Below are 18,671 nucleotides of genomic sequence, written 5' to 3'. Positions count from 1 at the left end.
TGAGGATTTGGGGGTGAACACAATAAAAACAGGATTAGAGGGAAGCAACATCCATCAGAAAACCAGGATCAGCCAGATGTGGGAAGTGTTTCCCCGGGATGAATGAGAATTCTCTTATGTTTGGGACAAAATTCCAACACCTCCAAAACTGAATCCCCCCGGAAGAGAATCCCTCTCCATGAGAACCCACAGAGAAGGATCCAAGACTTGGGAAATCCCTCCCAATCCCAAAACTTCTTAAATCAACTCCGTCAAGGCACAGCTGGCACAGAAAAGATGGATTTTCCCAGCCCACACCGCTTATCAGCGGGAACGTGGTGGCTGCATTGATATTCCTGGTGATTTATTGGATTTTATCCCCCTGCCCGCACAGCCTGGGAATGCAGGACTATAAATTACACATGGAATATTTATCTCTGGATGGGAAGGATGTTTAGGAGCATTTACCGAAGCGCTGGGAAGTTTTATTTATAACATTTCCCCCTCTTTCCACTTCCAACATTTCCATAAAATCCCTTGGCCTCCTGGCGGTGCCGGAGGGGGGGATATTTTATCACCACATCTTCATCCCCCTGATATTCCCATAAAATAAAACGTCGGACATGCCACTGGAGCTCCCACAGCTGCTCAGAGCAGTGGCTTGGGATGGGTTGTTGGGATTTTGGGAAGAGAATGAGATGGGTGGTTGGATTTAAATTTTGGGAAGAGTTTGGGATTGGTTGTTAAGTTGGGATTTTGGGAAGAGCTCAGGATGGGTCGTTGGGTTGGGATTTTGGGAAGAGCTCCTGGTGAGTCATTGGGCTCAGATTTTGGGAAGAGTTTGGGATGGATTGTTGGGTTTGGATTTTGGGGAGAGCTCCTAATGGGTCATTGGTTGGGATTTTGGGAAGAGCTCCTGGTGGGCTGTTGGATCAGGATTTTGGGAAGAGACGGATGTTTGTCATCATTCCGCTGTTATTTCTCCTGCTCCTTTAACCCCTTCTCCTCATTACTCAAGTATTTTTTTCCAGATTTTTCATTTTGTTTGGATCATTTTGGGCACTTTCCAAATCCAAAACTATGCCTCATCCCGGGAAAGGGGGGAAGGTGAATCAGGCAGAGCCAAATTCCCTCAAAAACCAGGCACCATCTCTAATTTGGAGCGATGGCTCTGCTGGCACCTCGTGGCCTCTTCCCAGATGTTGGAGCAGCTGCTGGAGCCAAAACAGCCAAAAATTCCTCAGGGTGAGGCTGGGTCTGAGACGCCTCGTTTGATAAATGGAGGTGGTGCCCCTCATTTGCATCTATGCAAATATGCAAATAAGGACTGATCCCCCACAGCACTGGCTGCCAATCAAGCCCCCCCAGGCTAATTAAGGCAGAATCCCCCAGATCAGTTGCTCCCTGATTTTATTCCCGTTCCATGGGGTGAAGCCAATGGATTTTGGCTAAACGAGGCCCAACAGGTGGGAGGTGCCACCTCTCATCCCAAATTTTCCCTTTTCCCAGTAAACAAACCCCATTCCTGCAGGATTTCCCACTCCTCTGTTGGTTTCCTCCACATCAGCTGGATTTTCATCAGCATTTTCCACCTGGAAGTGCTTCCATCCCCAGTCTGGGCTGTAGGTCAGGAATTCTCTCCTGCTGCTAAATCCCAGGAGGGAATTCCTTCCTCCTTTTTCCAGTAGATGCCAATGAAACCCAAGAACTGAAAGAAAACCCCAGGTTTTTCTTCTTTTCCCTCATTTTTCCAGCTCCCTCCAACTGCCCCATGGATCACTGTCCAATCTATTTCCATGGATTTTCATTTTTCTCCAGCAAATCCCAAGTTCACTGGATGGAGAATTTTCCTACAATCCAAATTTTTTCAAGCAGGAGCCACCACTGACCCCCAAAATCAACGGAATGCCTCTGGAATGGCTCAGCATTCCCTAAAATCCTTCCAGCAGAGCATGGTAATTCCTCAGCACGTGGATTAACCTGGATAAAAGCTCCAAACCGGAATGTCCAGGTGTCCCAGGGATAAAAATTCCCCCCACTCTGCTTTTCCCTGATTTTTAATCAAGCAGCTCCACAGAAAACACAGCAGGATCTGATCTCTGTGTGCAGATGTGGAATTAATCCCAAACTAAGCATGGCAGGAGGAGAGGCCAAATCCTAATCCCGCACTGGAAAAGATTGGAAATGGGATTTTTCCCCACACCTGCAAATTCCTGGCTCTCCTTTTTCAGCATCTTGGCTCTGCAATCCTGACAAGGAAGAGATTCCCTGCCAGCTGGATGCTCCTGGAGTTTCCCAGGAAGCTTCACCCCCTGGATGCTCCCCCTGGGCACCAGGATTATGGAGAACCTCACCTGGGATAAAGGATTTTATCCCCAGCCAACGGCGCTGTACAAAATCCATCCCAGGTATGCAATTCCAGAGTAAAAAAGGGAATGACTGTACCCGGTGTTCCTTTTTGGAGCCCCAAAGTGAAGCTGAGGGATTGGAAAATTGGGGAAAAAAATCCCAAGCCCCTGCAGAGCTCAGTCAGTGGTTTGGGAGGGATTTGCCGGCAGCAGCCAAGGATTTTCCCGCTGTTCCAGCTCTGTCAGGATGAGGATTATGGCAGCAGCAGCCAATTCTGGGAAGCCACAGCTCAGGGTGTTAATCCCGTCTGGAGTTAATCCCAGTGGGAATAATTAACAGAGCGGGAAGCGGCCAGGAGCTGCTCCTGATCCCTGGAAGTGCTCAAGGCCAGGCTGGAACAATGACCAATGCAAAATGTCTCTGTCCATGGCAAGGCTGGAGTGGGAGGAGCTTCAGTGTCCATCCCAACCCAAACCATTCCATGATTCCAGGTCTTTCCATGCCTCAGTTTCCCCACTTGGGAAGGGCAAAGCAGGGTCTTTTCCAGCCCATCCGAGATCCAGGAAAATCCCAACCCGGAGTAACTGCAAGGGGTTGTTGGAGATCCCAAAAAATCCCATCCTGGAGTAACAGTGAGGGAATTTTAGAGACCCTAGAAAATCCTGGAGTAACAGCAAGGAGATTTTGGAGATCTCAAAAAATCCTGGAATAATAGCAGGGGGTTATCAGAGGTGCTCCTCCTCCCAAAAATAATCTCAGGAAGGAATTTTCCCACCCAAAACTCCCCAGACCTCCCTAAAACTCCTCTTTTTCCGACTTTAGCTGGAGACCCACAGGCTTGGGATGGGAAAAAGAGGGAAAATCATTAATTCCGTTAAGGAAAGTCGGAGGGTTTTGGTTTGGAAGTCCTCATGGGGTTTCCCACCAATTCCAAGCAGGTTTTCCCAAGCCCAGGTGGGCCTGCAGAAGGGGTGACCCTGACCTGGATGATGAATTCCCTGATTTATTTCTCCACTTGCAGGAAATCCAATTATCCCAGGTTTTTGATTGGTGACAAATGAGGAGCCATCGATCCCCCTCCCTCCCAGCTGTCGGCTCCGGGCGATCTCCGCTCCTTCCATTGATTCCTGCACGGAGGAACCGGGAAGGGATCATCCATACTGATATTTGGGGATTTTTCCTTCTGAATTCCTTCTCCGGAGGCACAACCTCAGGCAGAGGAAGAGGGAAAGTAAACCCAGCCCATGCAGGGATCCCAGGAGCTCCAAAATCCACTTTGTAGGAAGGAAGGAAGGAAGGAAGGAAGGAAGGAAGGAAGGAAGGAAGGAAGGAAGGATTGGATGATTGCATTTTTGGAAGAGACTCCTCCAGACCCTCCATGGCAACAGCCAAAATTCCCACCAGGATTTCCAGGCACAGGGACAAGGGACAGCTCCATCCCAAACTCTCCCTCATCCCCCAGGAAAGCGTCATCCCATCCCACAGGATCTCCCTGGTCCAACTTCATCCAGCTCCATCTTTCCCATCCTCTCCAGCCCCATTCCCTGGACAGAGCAGGATTGTGATCACGGCTCCCTCTCCTCCGGATTCACACTCCGTGATTGATAATCCCTCTGCTCTCCCGGTAATTCTGTGTCCCTAATGGGATTAACAGATATTTCCCTCTTCCAGCCCTGATTCCAGGCACTGATTCCCGACATTTCCCCACTCCCACAGAGAGGCTGCACGGGGCTGTTCCCTCAATCCAGATCCATCTCCATGGGGCTGTTAATCCCAATCCCTTAATCCCAATCCATCTCTGCTTCACTGGGAAATCACTGCTAATTAACACCTTCCCTCTCCTAGCACTTCCAGACCTGTCCCATTATCCATGTTTGGCTTTTCCCACTAATCTCAAAGGTTGATGGAGCAAAACCCCAGCCCTGATTCCTCCTTTAGCTCTGCGCATGGAATGTTGGTGTTTTTTGGGATCTTTTCCCTCAAATCTGATATTCTGGGGGTTCTCCCATCCGTGGCTTGATCATCCTGAGATGGAGCAAAGATGGAAAATCAGGAGGAGATTTTCCATGGCTCCACATGGTGTCCATGACTCCTCTTTCCCAAATCCATCCCTATTCCCACATCCATCCCTATTCCTGCTGCAAAACTCCCACCCCAAAGCCCCCCAGGACACAGACCATCCTCAGACAAATCAAACATTTCCATTTCTCATCCCAAATTTCCCTCTTCTTCCTGAAGACCCCAGCCCAACCTCCCAGCCAATCCAAGGAGTGGGATTGGGAATAACAGCAGTAGCCAGACCTTGGAAAGGAGGGAAAAACGCCCAGCAGAGCCTCAGATCGGCTGGATGTGCCGGGAGGCTGAGGCTCCATGTTAATAAAACATAACCAAGCGTGGGATCATCCAATATTCCTTTAATTCAGTGCTCCCGGGAGGGCGGGAAGAGGGGCTGGGAATGCGGGATGTCAAAAAGCTGGAAAAGCTCTCCCTTCCCATTCCCATTTTCCAGGCTAGGAGTGATCTCCTTTCCCACTCCCAGCCAATTTTCCAGGCTGGAAGTGCCCTCCATTCCCATTCCCATTCCCAATATTTCCTCCCTCCTCCTGAGATATAAAATCATTCCAATCAAATCCTTTCAGCACAGGAACTCTGGGATTTTTTTCCTGCCCTTTTTTTTTCTCCTGGTGAGAAGCAGAAGCAGATTCAGAGTGTGATCCATGCAAACCAAGAGCACCGGAATCATTCCGACCTTCCCATTGTCCAATTCCTCTCTCTCCCACCGTGGAGTCTCCTGAATTTTCCTGCCCTCAATAAAAACAACCCTACAAATTCCAAGTAATGGGAAGGTTTAATTTGGGAAGTGCTTCCTGGAGCCCTTCTCACCTCCCATGCCCTGCACTAATTACGGCAGAAATTTGGGAGGAATCCCAACAATCTCCACTCCTCACAAAGCGTTTCCCTACGGGAAAAAAAGCCGTAATAATGCAGGGAGACGCAAACAGAACTTCAAAAGAGTCACCAAGAGCTGCCGTTTACGGAAAACATCTCATTATCCGATCCCAAGGGGAACAACTCCGAGTGGAGATGGAGGATTTTCCATGCAGGGTGGGCTCTCTGGGACCCTTGTTCCTCGTGGGAATTGCATCCTTTGGATCTTTCCTGGAACGGGATCTGCCCATTTCCTGGTGCTTTTCCAGCAGCACATTCAGCCTTGTATCCCACATGGAAAAATCTCATTCCCTAGTGGATCTGGTGTTATCCATCCATCCATCTCCCATGGAAAATCCCACTCCCCAAAAATCCAGTGTTTTCATCCCACATGGAAAATCCCACTGCTCAGCAGATGCAGCATTTCCATCCCATATGGAAAATCCTGCTCCCCAATGGATCCAGTCTGTTATCCCACATGGAAAATCCCACACAGTGGATCCTGTGTTATCCATCCATCCATCCATCCATCCATCCATCCATCCATCCATCCATCCCCCTATGGAAAATCCCACTAAGCAGCATATTCAGTCCATATCCATCCCACCATCCCTCATGGAAAATCCTGCTCCCCAGCAACTCCCTGGGAATATTTTGGGCTCCGTGGCCTTTCCCAGCCCCCCAAACCTTCCCACTCCTCTCCGAGTCATGGGGTCCTTCTGCAATCCAACATTCCCAGGTTTATTTTTAGGAGGAAAGCCAGGAAAGCAGCCAAATTCCACCCCCGGATCTTGGGATGCTCCCGGAGCCACGGAGGGTGGGATGGAAGAACCTGGGCATGTGGATCCTGTAATCCCACGTGGGGGCTGTGTTCCCACATGGACCTCATGTTCCCACCTGGATCCCGTGTTCCCACCTGGAACCCGTGTTCCCACATGGATCCTGTGTTCTCATATGGATCCCCTGTTCCCACATGGATCCCCAGGTGGATCCCCTGTTCCCACACTTTGTGCAGCTCCATCCACAGGGAACGGGGGCAACTGGGCCTAAAAAAAGGAGGAAGATTCTCTATAGAGCATCAGGAGGATCCCAAATCCTGATCCAGGAGTTCAAGGCCTTGGAGCTGAAGCTCTGGAATGCTCTCTCCAGAGGGGCAAAGCCGGGCTGGGAAATTCAATCCCATCAAAATCCCTTCCCAGGCAATTCCCATCCAATCCACGGGGTTTTTCCAGAGGAAAGACACAGCCACAGAGAACTCGGGATGAGGAAGGGGAACATCTCCACAGGGAGTTCTTCTGCATCTCCCTTATCCCAAAATTGGAAGGATCCCAAGGATTTTGCTGAGCTGGATCCTCTGTGTCCCTCTCCTGCTGTCCCAGTCTCACCAGGGAGACCCAGAGATTCCCAAATCCATGCCAGGACATCCCATGGTGACAACCACTGGCCAAAAATGTTCCTTCCATCACTTCCCTCTTTTCCAGGACCCAGCTCCAGGAGCAAATCCTGCCTTGGGACCAGCCTGGCACGAGCCAGAGCAACGTTCTACCCATAAATCCAGGCTTATCCATGGAATTCATCCCCCAAAAAAGCATTTCCATGAATGAGAGACCACCAGGAAGCAGATTCCTCATCACCCTTCATCCCACCCATCCCTCTGATCCCAAACTCTCCCCACAGAGCCCAGCCCTGGATCCAACCCTTCCCTGGGGCTGCAGATCCTTGGAAAAGGAGCAAAGAGGTGGAAAAGCAGGAGAAGCACCCCAAAGGAAGGATGGAATGATCCCGCTCCTGCTTTCCGTCTCCTGGCCAGATCAGAAGAGGATCCAGGATTTATCTCCAGGCATAGGGAGGTGGAGAGAGGCTTTTAATCCCCTCTGCCTGGAGCCTATTGACCAAGGAATTATAGGAATGGGAAATTATTCTGGAGGTTTGGGCAGGAGGCAAACATCTTCCCTGCCTCCCCTGCTCCAGGCGGGATTTTCCAGACTGAGGGGTGCTCCTGGCACTGGAGGAGCCAAAATGTGTGGCCTGGAGGCCGGGAAGGGCTCGGTGGAGCCACATTCCCAACTCCATTCCCTCCAGCGGGAATTGTAGGTTTTCCTAGCGTTTCCCCAACCTCCTCGGAGCTGGATCCAAACTGGGAGTGGGAACGAGGCACCTTCCGTGATCCAAAGGCTTTGGAGAGCCCCCAGCCCCTAATCTGATAAAATCAACAATTCCAGAGAGGGAACAACAGCCGCGGGTTATTATCCCCGCCTTTGGAATCCGCCCGCCCTTGGCTCTGCCGCCGGATCCGGGCCACAACGCGCCGAAAACAAACCCGTGATTGACGGGTTATTTTGGGAAGAAAAATAAAGAGGGAAAAGTGGGAAGCAGAGGATGGAATGGGAGCGCCAGCCCCGAGCTGGGAAGGAGCCCGGCAGCGCCGCCGCGAGCAAACAAAAGGGCGCAGGGAGCAGCTGGGTCGGGAACGGCTCCAGCCCCGTCCTGCCCGTCAGCTGCGCCCTCCCGCCGGGACCCGCCAGCCGGAGCCGCCTCCCAAAACCCGGCATGTGGGGACCCTTCCCTGGTTCTGCCTCTCTGTGGGCTCTGAGCGCAGAGCTGGATGTGAAGCCGAGGGTTTGTCTTGGAGAACTGGGGGAAATCCCCAAAATCCCATCACTGGGACCTCCAAGTGGGCGATGCTGCTTTGTCCCCCCAACAGCTGTTCCAGGTGGGAATTTGTGCCCATTCCCGGGCATCAAGGAGGAGCTCCCAGCTTCATTCCCAGCTCCATTCCCAGCTCCATCCCAGGCACTGCTGGAGCCTTGGGAAGGTCTTTGGCTCTGCCTCAGCTGAATTCCCACTCCCGGATTCCCTAAAGCCCCACTCTTATCCTGAGGGCTTTTCCCCTGCAGATCCTGGAGCACGAGGTGAGAGGTGGCCAAGCATTCCCAAGCCAAGGAACTCCCAGCAGGAAAGAGCATTTTTGTGGGAAAGAACCATCATAGGAAACATCTCCATGGGAAAGGGAGGCTGGTTGGGATCACCTGGATGCTCCAGGACCACCCATGGATTCGGGATGCAAGGTCCAGGGAAGGCCTGGAGGTGTTTGGAGGCACCTGAGAAGCCTCCAGGCTTCCAGACAGGGAAAAGTCCTGGAGTGACCCTCGGGAATCTCTGAGGTTTAACAAGAGCAGGAGCAGGATGGATCCGTGTTGGGATGAGTACATGGAACAGCCCCAGGACCTGGAGCAGGGCAATCCCAGGATGGATCCAGGCCAGGATGAGCACATGGAGCAGCCCTGGGGGTACTGGTTGGGGAGGGCTGGACATGGAAACCTCCCAGGCCCAGGGCTGATCCCAGAGCAGGAAAATGGGGAATTCTGCCCTCTGGAGCTGCTGGAGCAAGTCCAGAAGATGCTCCAGGATGATCCAAGGAAAGGCTGGGAGAGTTGAGAATGTCCAGCCTGGAGAAAAGAGAAGCTTTGTCTTGACCCAATTTTGGCCTTCCAGGACCTGAAGGAGCTGACAGAAAAGATGGGAAAAACCTCTTCAGGAGGGCCTGGAGTGACAGGACACAGGGAATGGCTCCACAATTCCAGAGGGGAATTGAAATGAGTTCTTGGGAAGGAATTCCTGGCTGTGATGGGGGTGAGCCTTGGCACAGCTTTCCCAGAGAAGCTGTGGCTGCCCCTGGATCCCTGGGAATGTCCAAGGCCAGGCTGGACAGGGCTTGGAGCACCCTGAGATAGTTGGATCTGTCCTTGCCCACGGAATTCCCATCCAAAGCACCCTGGGATTCCAAGGCTGAGGCCATGGATGGAGCTGGGAGTATTCAACAGCCTGCACAGGGCAGACTGCTCAGCTCCAGGCTCCCTGCACCTGGATCAGAATTCCTTATCCCAGGCCAAAGGGCACCGACACTCCCAAGCCAAACCCTACAACGTTCCTGGGATTCAGGTTTGGGAGATCCCAAGGGAATTTGTGGGGGGGTGAACACCCCCAAATTGAGCTTGGGGGACTTTGGGAACACTCCAGGAGCAGCCACAGGAGCTTTTCCACAGAGAAATAAAGCCGGGAATGTCTCCCCATCCCGAAGATGCTGATTATCCTGGAAAGGCACAAGGAGAGGGAAGATCCTCGCCGGAGCTGCAGCTTTTCCCGAGCTCCGGATTGGAAGTGGCGGCTCCCAAACGCAGCTGGTGGGAAGAGGGAAATTGGGCTAATTGGGAAAGGGCAATTAGCACAGCGAGGGGGATTTTCCGAAGGGGCTCCGTGGCCTGGATTTACCCGGAGAGGCTCCGTGGGAACTCGGGATTGATGGAGATGGGAAGGAAAACTTCCAGAAAAGAGCTGGATGCAGGATTTGATGGGAAAAGCATTAACAGGAAAGGATGGTGGGAATGTGGGGTGGATTTTTTGGCATCTGCAGGTGAATTAAAGCAGGATTTCATCCCTGCTCCTCCTTTCCCCTCATTTCCCCAGGACACAATTCCCACCAAATTCCTGCCTCCGTTAAAAAGAACCACGAGCAGGTGCCTCCCACCACCCTGGGAAAAGCCCCACGCTGGGTTTTCCCTCCAAAAAATGAAGAAAAGTCAGGTTTTCCAGGCTGGAAAGGGATCCACCCATGGCCCTACCTGTGAGATGGGAAAATCCCTGCCAGAAAAACCTCGGGGGGGAATGGAGAGGGGAAAGAATTCCAGGTAAAATCCCAACTGCAAAGGGCTTTTTCCAAGCTGGGATTTTCAGGAACACCCCCAAGGACAGCTCCCTGCAAAGCCCAGGAGCTTCAAACACTTGGATTTTCCCTTTTTTAATTTTTTTTTTCCCCGGCTGGGGGGTGGGAAGCAGAAGCCAAGGCAAATCCCACCGGGATAACGCCGCTGGAAATCTCCGGGAACGCGACACTTCCATCCCTCCCACGGCCCTACAACGAGCCCTTTATGGGGCCGTGTTCCAGGCCGGGGCTCAACGAGCCATCCCTGATCCCAGAATCCATGGATGGGGGGAAACGGGCTTTTCCAGCTTTTCCAGCCCCTTTTCCAGGCGCTCCTCTCCTTTTCCATGGTCCAGCGCTGCCTCCTCCGCGTGGCCTCGTTTTTCCCTCCTGACGGCTCCTTAACCCACTTAGCCCCGGCCTCGGCGGCTTTTTTTGGCCGAAGGAGGATGTTGAGCCGGGGATAAAGGGAGAGGGAAAAAAGCAGCTGGAATGCCAGGGGTGATGCTCGCGGAGGGCTGGAAAACACCTCGGGAATGATCCCGGCACCGCCCGGCTCCGCTCGGGGTCACAAAAGGGCTTTTCCTGACCCGGTGAGGGATGCAGAGCAGCGCTGGAAAGCCTTCCCAAAAAAAGCTTCCCACGGATGATTTGTGGGGTGGGAAGTGATTCCAGCAGGTTCCTGGGGATGCTCCGGGGTGCGGATGAAGGGACAATAAAAGCAGGAAAAAAATCCCCAAAAAAGAGAGGGGGCTTTGGGGACACACGGCAGATGTCGGGATGGACAGCAGGAATTGGGGACGTGCCCCCCTGGATCTTCCCGGGCTCTGGATCCCTTGGATTCCTCTCCAGCCGGGATGGGGAGGGCACGGAGGGGAGGGCACGGCGGCGGCTCCAGCCAAGGATGCCGTCAGCCAGGAAAAAGCCATCTGCCCTCGGAAATTCGGGAATGGCGAGCGCTCTGCCCCCCGAAATCCGGGAACAGCTCTGCCCCCCGAAATCCGGGAACAACGCTCTGCCCCCCGAAATCCGGGAACAACGCTCTGCCCCCCGAAATCCGGAACAGCTCTGCCCCCCGAAATCCGGAACAGCTCTGCCCCCCGAAATCCCGAACAGCTCTGCCCCCCCCGAAATCCCGAACAGCTCTGCCCCCCCCGAAATCCGGAACAGCTCTGCCCCCCCCGAAATCTGGGAACAGCTCTGCCCCCCGAAACCCGGAACAGCTCTGCCCCCCCCGAAATCTGGGAACAGCTCTGCCCCCGCTGCCCCGAGCAAAGGGAGGCGCCCCCAAACCGGGATTTGGCCGGGGTTTGTGGCTGGCCGATGGAAAACCAGCTCGGGCTGGGATTTTGGGACAGCGGAGGGCCGGGGGGGGGATGACAGAATTCCAGGGTGGTTCGGGTGGGAGCCCCAAAAGGACCACAGGGAAGCTCCCCCGGGGAGGGGATGCCGGGCACGGCGGAGCCCCGGGATGCAGCCAAGTTCCAGCGGGGTTTAGGAGCCCAAATCCCGCTCGTGGATGCCCAAATCCAAACAATTCCCGACGCCGGATCCAACACCCCCTACCCTCCAACCCCTCCGAGCTCCCCGAGCTCCTCCAGCCCCTCCACAAACCAACTCGGATCCCGTTTTTCCCCCCCCAAAAAAAAACCAAGCCCCTGACAAACAGAGATTTCCCCGCAGCCGCTCTCGGGAAATCAACAGCGCGAGAGCAACCGCCCGATCTGCGGCGAGAAAAAGCAGGAGCGAGGCAGGAAAAATGATCCCTGCGCCAGTGACAGACAGCTGGAGCCACGGGAAAGCCGGGGGGATGCGTTGTTCCTTGGAAATTGTCTATCCATGACCTTAAAACGGCGGCGGAGGAGAGCGGGGAGGGCGGCGGAGGGGAGGGAGCCGGGGCTGGCTTTGGCACAAGTTCCCCCCGTTTTCCCGAGCAGCTTTTATTCCCCGCGGTGGGGTGGTGGGATGGTGGGAAGGGGGCTCGGAGCAGCAGCCGCAGCCCGGCAGGACCCCAGACCCCACCGCCGAAGGAAAAGGGGGATCCCGGGAATTCTCTCCCCAGCCCAGATCCCGGCCGGGCTCGGGGCTGCGCCGTGCCCGGGGGATGGACGGGGAGCAGGCGGGGAAGAATCGGCTCCTTTGTGTGGAGCTGGCCCCGCGCAGCCCCGCAGAGCCGCGGCTCCCCCTCCCCGCGCCCTGCAGCGGCTGCCGGCGCTTCCCGGAGAGCAAAAAGTCCATTTAAAAAAAAAAAAAAAATATATATATATATATATATATATGAAATAATAAATGGGAGATGCGGAGCCGGCTCCGCTCGTGCCTCCATCTCCCGGCGCCTGGAAAAGCTCCCAGTTTCCCGGGGGCTCGGGAAGGAGCGGCCACCTGAGACCCCCCGAGCGGGAATCGGGGGGAAAAAAGGAGGGAATTCGCCTCAAATGGACGCGGAATGGAATTCCAGGGGTGGCCCTGAGGCTGCGGGATGAGAGGAGGGGAAAGTTTCCTTCCCCGGGCGGTTTTCCCTCCCCGGAGCCCCGGGTTTGGGGCTGGCGTGGGGAGCGGAGTCCCGGGCTTTGGGGGAACTCGGGAGCTGCGTTCCCCCCGGACAGCGGGGATTTGGGGTTCGGGGATCCCAAAGGGGCGGGAGGGGCTGCGACCCCCCCAAAAACTGAGCTCGTGGGGGTCCCCAAAGCACAGCCCCCCCTCCCCGGCTGGAGCAGGGCCGGGAGGCGCAGCCGGAGCTCGGGAAAAGGGGACACGGGGGTGGCCCCATGGCGAGACCCCATTGACGGTGCCCCATAACGGCCCCCACCCCAGTGCCCCGCTCATGGCTTAGCGCCAGTGCCGCTCAGGGGCTGCCCCATTAAACCCCCTCGTTAGGGGTGCCCCAATAACAGATCCCACACCAGAACCGGGTTATGGGGTGCCCTATCAACAGATCCCACACCAGAACCGGGTTATGGGGTGCCCTATCAACAGATCCCACACCAGATTATGTGTCCCCATTAACAGACCTCATAGCAGAACCGGGTTATGGGGTGCCCATTAACAGCTCCCACACCAGAACCGGGTTATGAGGTGCCCCAATAACGGGTCCCACACCAGTACTGGGTTATGGGGTGCCCATTAACAGCTCCCATACCAGAACCGGGTTATGGGATCCCCCAATAACAGACCCCACACCAGTCTCCGGTTATCGAGTGCCCCACTAACACCTGCAGAGCTCGTTCCCCAGCACCAAACCCCAATTCCCCACCCCAAACCCGTTCTCCTCTCCCTGGGTGCCCCCCCCTCCATCACCCCAAACCCCAGGGCGGGGGCGCCGAGCCCGCCCCGTGCCCGGAGGGGTGCGGGGGTCACCCCATCCCTCCCGGGGGGTCCCCGGGGTCACCGCCTCCCTCCCGCGGCCCCGGGGTGTCCCTGTCCCCTCGGGGGGTGACACTCACCCAGCGCCAGGTGCCGCAGGTGCCAGAGCAGGAGGCAGAGGGGCAGGGGGCTCATGGCGAGCATGGTGCCCGCGGGGGGGATCAGCGGGGCCCCCGCGCCGGGGGGCGGGCGGGCATCGCGCCGGGCACGGGCAGGGGGCTCGAGGCCCGGTCCGCTCCGCTCCGGGAGGGGGCTCGGCTAGGGTCGGGGGGGTCCGGCAGGGGAGGGGGCTCGGCTCCGGTCCGGGAGGGGGCTCGGCTCCGGTCCGGCAGGGGAGGGGGCTCGGCTCCGGTCCGGGAGGGGGCTCGGCTCCGGTCCGGGAGGGGGCTCGGCCCGGTTCGGGAGGGTCCGGCAGGGGAGGGGGCTGGGCTCGGCCCGGCTCCGGTCCGGTCCGGTGGGGGGCTCGGCCCGTGTCGGCGCTGCCCCCCCGGTGCAGCAGCAGCTCCTCCGCCGCCGCCGCTGCCGCCCTTAAGCCGATTTGGAGCAGCCGGAGCCGAGCGGGGCTGGAGCGGCCGCCCCCGGCCCCCCCCGGGCTGAGCCCGCCCCCGGCCCGGCCCCCGGGAGGGGCTGAGCGGGGCGGGGAGGGAGGACCGGGGGATGCAGCGGGGGGGGATTCACGGAGGGATGCGGGGGGACGGATCCAGGGGGGATGCAGGGGGGATGGATCCAGGGGGGATGCGGGGTGGGGGGGGAGACGGGGAATGGATGGGGGAGGGATCGGGGGGGCCGTGCCGGGATGTGGGGGGAGATTCACGGAGGGATCGGGGCATGGATCCAGGAGGGAATCCAGGGGAGGATGGACCCTGGGGGGATCGGAGGATGGATCCAGGGGGGAATGCAGGGGGATCGGGATAGGAGGGATGGACGGGGGAGAGATTGGGGGGGGGTCGTGCCGGGATGCGGGGGAGAATCCAGGGGGATCGGGGCATGGATCCAGGGGGAATGCAGGGGGATGGATTGAGGGGGGATGCAGGGGGGATTCATGGAGGGATGGGGAGGATGGATTGGGGGAGTGGGGCATGCAGGGATGGGTTTGGGGGCCCAGGGGGATGCTGGGGGCTGTGGGGGATGGAAGGGGTGGGAGGGGGCACAGGACAGGCTGAGGGGTGGGGGGTGACAGGAGCAGGGACACGGGGGGTGCAGGTGACACGGTGCAGGAGGGGTTCAGTGCAGGCAGGGATTTGGAATGCAGGACTGGGATCCAGGCAGGGACTGGGGATGCAGGAGGGGTTTGATGCAGGCAGGGATTTGGGATCTAGGATTGGGGTGTAGGCTGAGATTTGGGATACAGGGGCCGGGATATGGTCAGGGATGTGGGATGCAGGGAAAGGAGCAGGATCCAGGCAGGGAGTGGGATACAGAGCTGGGATGAAGGCAGGAATGTGGGATCTTGGATGGGGAGCAGGATGCAGGAGCAGGAATGTGGGATACAGGGGCCGGGATACGGTCAGGGATGTGGGATGCAGAGCTGGGATGCAGGCAGGGGTGTGGGATACAGGACAGGGAGAAGGATACAGACAGGGATATGGGATAGCTGATAGGTTGGGATGCAGGAGGGGCTGGGGTGCAGAAAGGGGTTGGGATTCAGGATAAGGAGCAGGATCCAGGCAGTTGTGTGAGATACAGGATTGGGATACGGTCAGGGATGTGGGATACAGGATGCAGGAGCAGGGATCCGCAGGGATCCACAGGGAGCAGAACTTTCCCCCTGCCCCCTCTTCCCTCAGCAATTCCCATCTCTGCACCCCTGGATCCAGCCTGGAGCGATCCCAGGCCCCACAAAATCCCACCCTGGCTGGGATCCCAACCCCTCCAGGCCCTGCTCCACAGGTTTTCCTGGTTTTCCTTCAGCTCCCAGATCTCGGGAAGATGCCAGGATTCCTTGGGAAGTGGGATTGGGATGCCTGGGCCTTCCTGAGAGCGGAAGAGCTGCAGATCCACATCCCTTTCCTTACAAAAATCCATGTTTTTACCCCTTATTCCCACTCCCAGGTGGTCTCCCTGTCTTCCCAAATCCTTTCCTTCCAGCCCTCAACCCCCACCCATTCCCAAAATCCCAGGGGAATGCTCTCTGACTTCCAGCTGGACAAAGCCAATTCCATGTAAAAAAACCCAAAGCCACCCAGAATCCTCTTTTAAAATTTGGGAAAAAACACTGGGACAAAAGTTTTCCCTGGGCTGGGGATGGGAAACAGCCAGAATTCCAGCCCAGTAACACTGAGGGGGAAAGTCCTGGATTGGGTCATCCGGTGGGGATGGATTTGGGCATTTTCGACTCCTGGTGTCTCCTTTTATCATGGAAAATACCTCAGGGGGGAAATGAAGGAGTTGGAGTCAGACCCTGGATTTGGGATGGTTTTATCCCGGATTTCCAGGCATTGACTCCAGGACTCTGTCCCGGTGTTTTTTCCCAGGCAGAGCCTCAAAAGAGGATCCTGGGAGGAAATTTGAGGAATTTTCCATGGAATTTGCTTTCATGGGGATTGGGAACAGTTGGAATTCCGGCCCAATCAGTAACACCAGTCTGACCCAAACTGGTGGAATTTGATTCCAAAAAAAACTTCCCTGGCAGGAACCAGGTTCTGCTGGATCCATGCAAAACCCCATTCAACTAAATCCAGAAATTGCTGGAATTCCTGGATTTTCCCTCCCTCTTCCTCTGCTTCCAAACTTCTGGGGAAAGCCCCAGGACCAGAGATTCTGGGAATCAAATCCCAATTTATTTGGGGCTGGATTTGATGGAACCCCCTGTGAGACATCATCTTGTCCTGGCTTTCCTGGGAATATGAGGGAGAAGAAAACCTGGTGCTCCTGGGGTCGTATCCCAGAAAAAAAAAAAAAAAAAAAAAAAAAAAAAAAAATCCCAAAAAACCTCAGCCTAAGGAGATGTCTCCGGGATAAAACCAGGCCCAGCCGGGCTGTCAATATTCCTGGGAATTTTTCGTCTCAATCCTCTAATTTTTTGTTTGCTCCTCCTTTCCAAACCCCATCCTGTGAGGGATTTCCTGCTCCAAAATCCCCAGAATTTGTCCAAGGAGCTGCTCCATCTGAACTTTCTCCCTGGGATTTGTTCTCCAGGATGATGCTCCAGAATAAATTCCCAGTTATTCCTAATTTGGGACTTTGTCCTTAAACTTCAAATTTTCTCTTCTAGTCTGGGATTTTCTCCCTAAATTTGGGACTTTCCCCCTAAATTTGGTAATTTCCCCCTAAATTTGGTAATTTCCCCCTGAATTTTGGTCTTTGTTGCCCAGTTTGGTACTTCCTCCTCCAATTTGGGATTTCTTTTTCCAACTTGGTATTTTTTCCTTTAATTTGGGAATTTATCCTGCAGTTTGGGACTTCCCACCCAAAATCTGAGACTTTCTCCCTCAATTTGGGGTTTTCTCTTCCAGTTTGGGACTTTCTCCCCAAAATTTAGTGCTTTCTTGCTGAATTTGGGATTTTCTTCTCTAATTTGGGCCTTAGCACCTGGATTTGTTCTGGAAAGGTCGGGGCAAGAAGAGAAACTGGAAAACTTTCCCTTTGGGAGCTTTTTTTGGCTCAAATTCCCATCTTCAAGGGTGGACGGAACAGCCTCACCCGGAATGTGCTGTCCTGGATTCCGGCGGCTCCCAAAGGACACCAGGAATGAGGCTCGGACCTGGATTCCAGGCTGGATCAATCCCTTGGGAATCTGGGTAGGACGGGAGGGCTCCAGCTCCATCCAAAAACAGGGATTGTTTTTTTTTAGGGAGTGAAGGGATCCAGCTTCAGGAGGGAATGTGGGAAAATCCTTATTTACAGAAAAAATTGGGAATAATCGCGGTGGTGGATGCGTTTGGATGAGGCAGGAGCAGCATTTTTCACCAGCTCGGCTCATTCCCTCCCTTCCCAAGGCCGGGAATTCCCTGGGGCATTCCAAGGGAGCTCCCACCAGCTGCTGGATTCACAGGGAATTAAAAGCCGGGAGAAATGGGAGCTGTCCAGACACAGCGGGATTCGAATCCCGCAATTTCCAGCTCTCCCTGTCTGCTCCGATGTCCTGGGAGCTCCTGACGGCCAGAGCCACTCCCGGGATTTCCCCGCGGAATCTGGAGGCTGCCAAGGGAGCTTTGCCTTCGGAAAACAAATCCCACTCCCAATATTCCGGGTTATTCCCATTTATCCTTCTCCCACCGGATCAGAGGTTTGACTCCGGGGTGAGGTTGTGCTAAAAGGGGCGAAATTTCCCATTGGGAATATGTGCAAATACGTGCATTTTTAAAATCCTGGGTTATTTTTGTTTTCCAAGGAGGTATTGAAGCTGTCGAATCTTTGGGAAACGATTCCCAGCTTCCCAAAAATCTTCCCCTGCTTCATCCAGGGGTGACTCCCATCCAAAGGGATGTTCCAGCCATGGAAACAGCCCTTGGCTAAGGAAAGGAGCAATGCTGGGAAAGCTGAATTTTGGGAATGCAGTTGTTGCGATTTTCCATGAAAAAATGGATGGGAAGAGCCGGACTTTGGTCTCCAACAGCCGAGGGGAAAAGCCCTGGATTGGGTCATCCCGTGGGGATGGATTTGGGCATTTTCGACTCCTGATGTTTCCTTTTTTCATGGAAAATGCCTTCGGGGGAAATAAAGGAGTTGGAGTCAGACCCTGGCTTTGGGATGGTTTTATCCCGGATTTCCAGGCATTGAGGGATGGGTGACTCCAGGACTCTGTCCCGGTGTTTTTTCCCAGGCAGAGCCCCAAAAGAGGATCCTGAGAGGAAAATTTGAGGGATTTTCCATGGAATTTGCTTTCAGGGGGATTGGGAACACCTGCAATTCTGGCCCAAAAACCAGGAAGGGCACTGAGATCCAGCAGTGGGAGTGAGAAAAGGCCGGGAATATCCAGCGCTCCCAGAGCTGAGCCCGTCACCAGCTCCAGCCCCTGGAAAACACCCAAGGAGCTGGAAAAAAATGGGGAATTCAGAGGGGAGAGAAGGGAAAACTCCAGGCTCTCAATGAAGTTGTAATTTTAACTGGAATTTCCTTGGAACTGAGGGGACAAAGGATGGAGTTGGGTTCCCTGTGAATTCCCTATGAATTCCCATGAGATTTTTTGGGATTGATCCGGTTCTTCAGTGGAGAAGCTTGGAAAAAAGTGGGAAAAGGGGGAATATTCCCAATTCCAAACCAGACCTGGTGAAGGATGAGGAGTTGGAGCTGAGCCCCAAAATTCCTGCCAGGATGAGGGAAGTGGATTTGGGATTTCACCAGGATATGGGATGTGATCCCACAGTTTGGGGAGTGAGGAATGATTGGAATTTATCCTGGAGCGATC

The 18,671-nt window shown here is 55.0% G+C and overlaps 1 protein-coding gene across 1 annotated transcript in view; it reads right to left on the bottom strand.

The window, feature by feature from the left end:
- IGSF21 (immunoglobin superfamily member 21) overlaps positions 1-13,465 on the bottom strand; it is a gene marked incomplete at its 5' end in the record, with an annotated part of 41,018 nt that extends 27,553 nt beyond the window's left edge. Inside the window, one exon of the mRNA XM_083877044.1 lies at positions 13,402-13,465. Within this exon, the coding sequence (XP_083733170.1) occupies positions 13,402-13,465 (64 nt within the window). The remainder of the gene's footprint in view (positions 1-13,401) is intronic.
- Positions 13,466-18,671: the final 5,206 nt, after the last annotated feature.

This window comes from Zosterops lateralis (genome assembly GCF_965231275.1).
Source record: "Zosterops lateralis genome assembly, chromosome: 22".
NCBI lineage: Eukaryota > Metazoa > Chordata > Aves > Passeriformes > Zosteropidae > Zosterops > Zosterops lateralis.
This window is presented reverse-complemented; position numbering and strand designations above follow the sequence as displayed.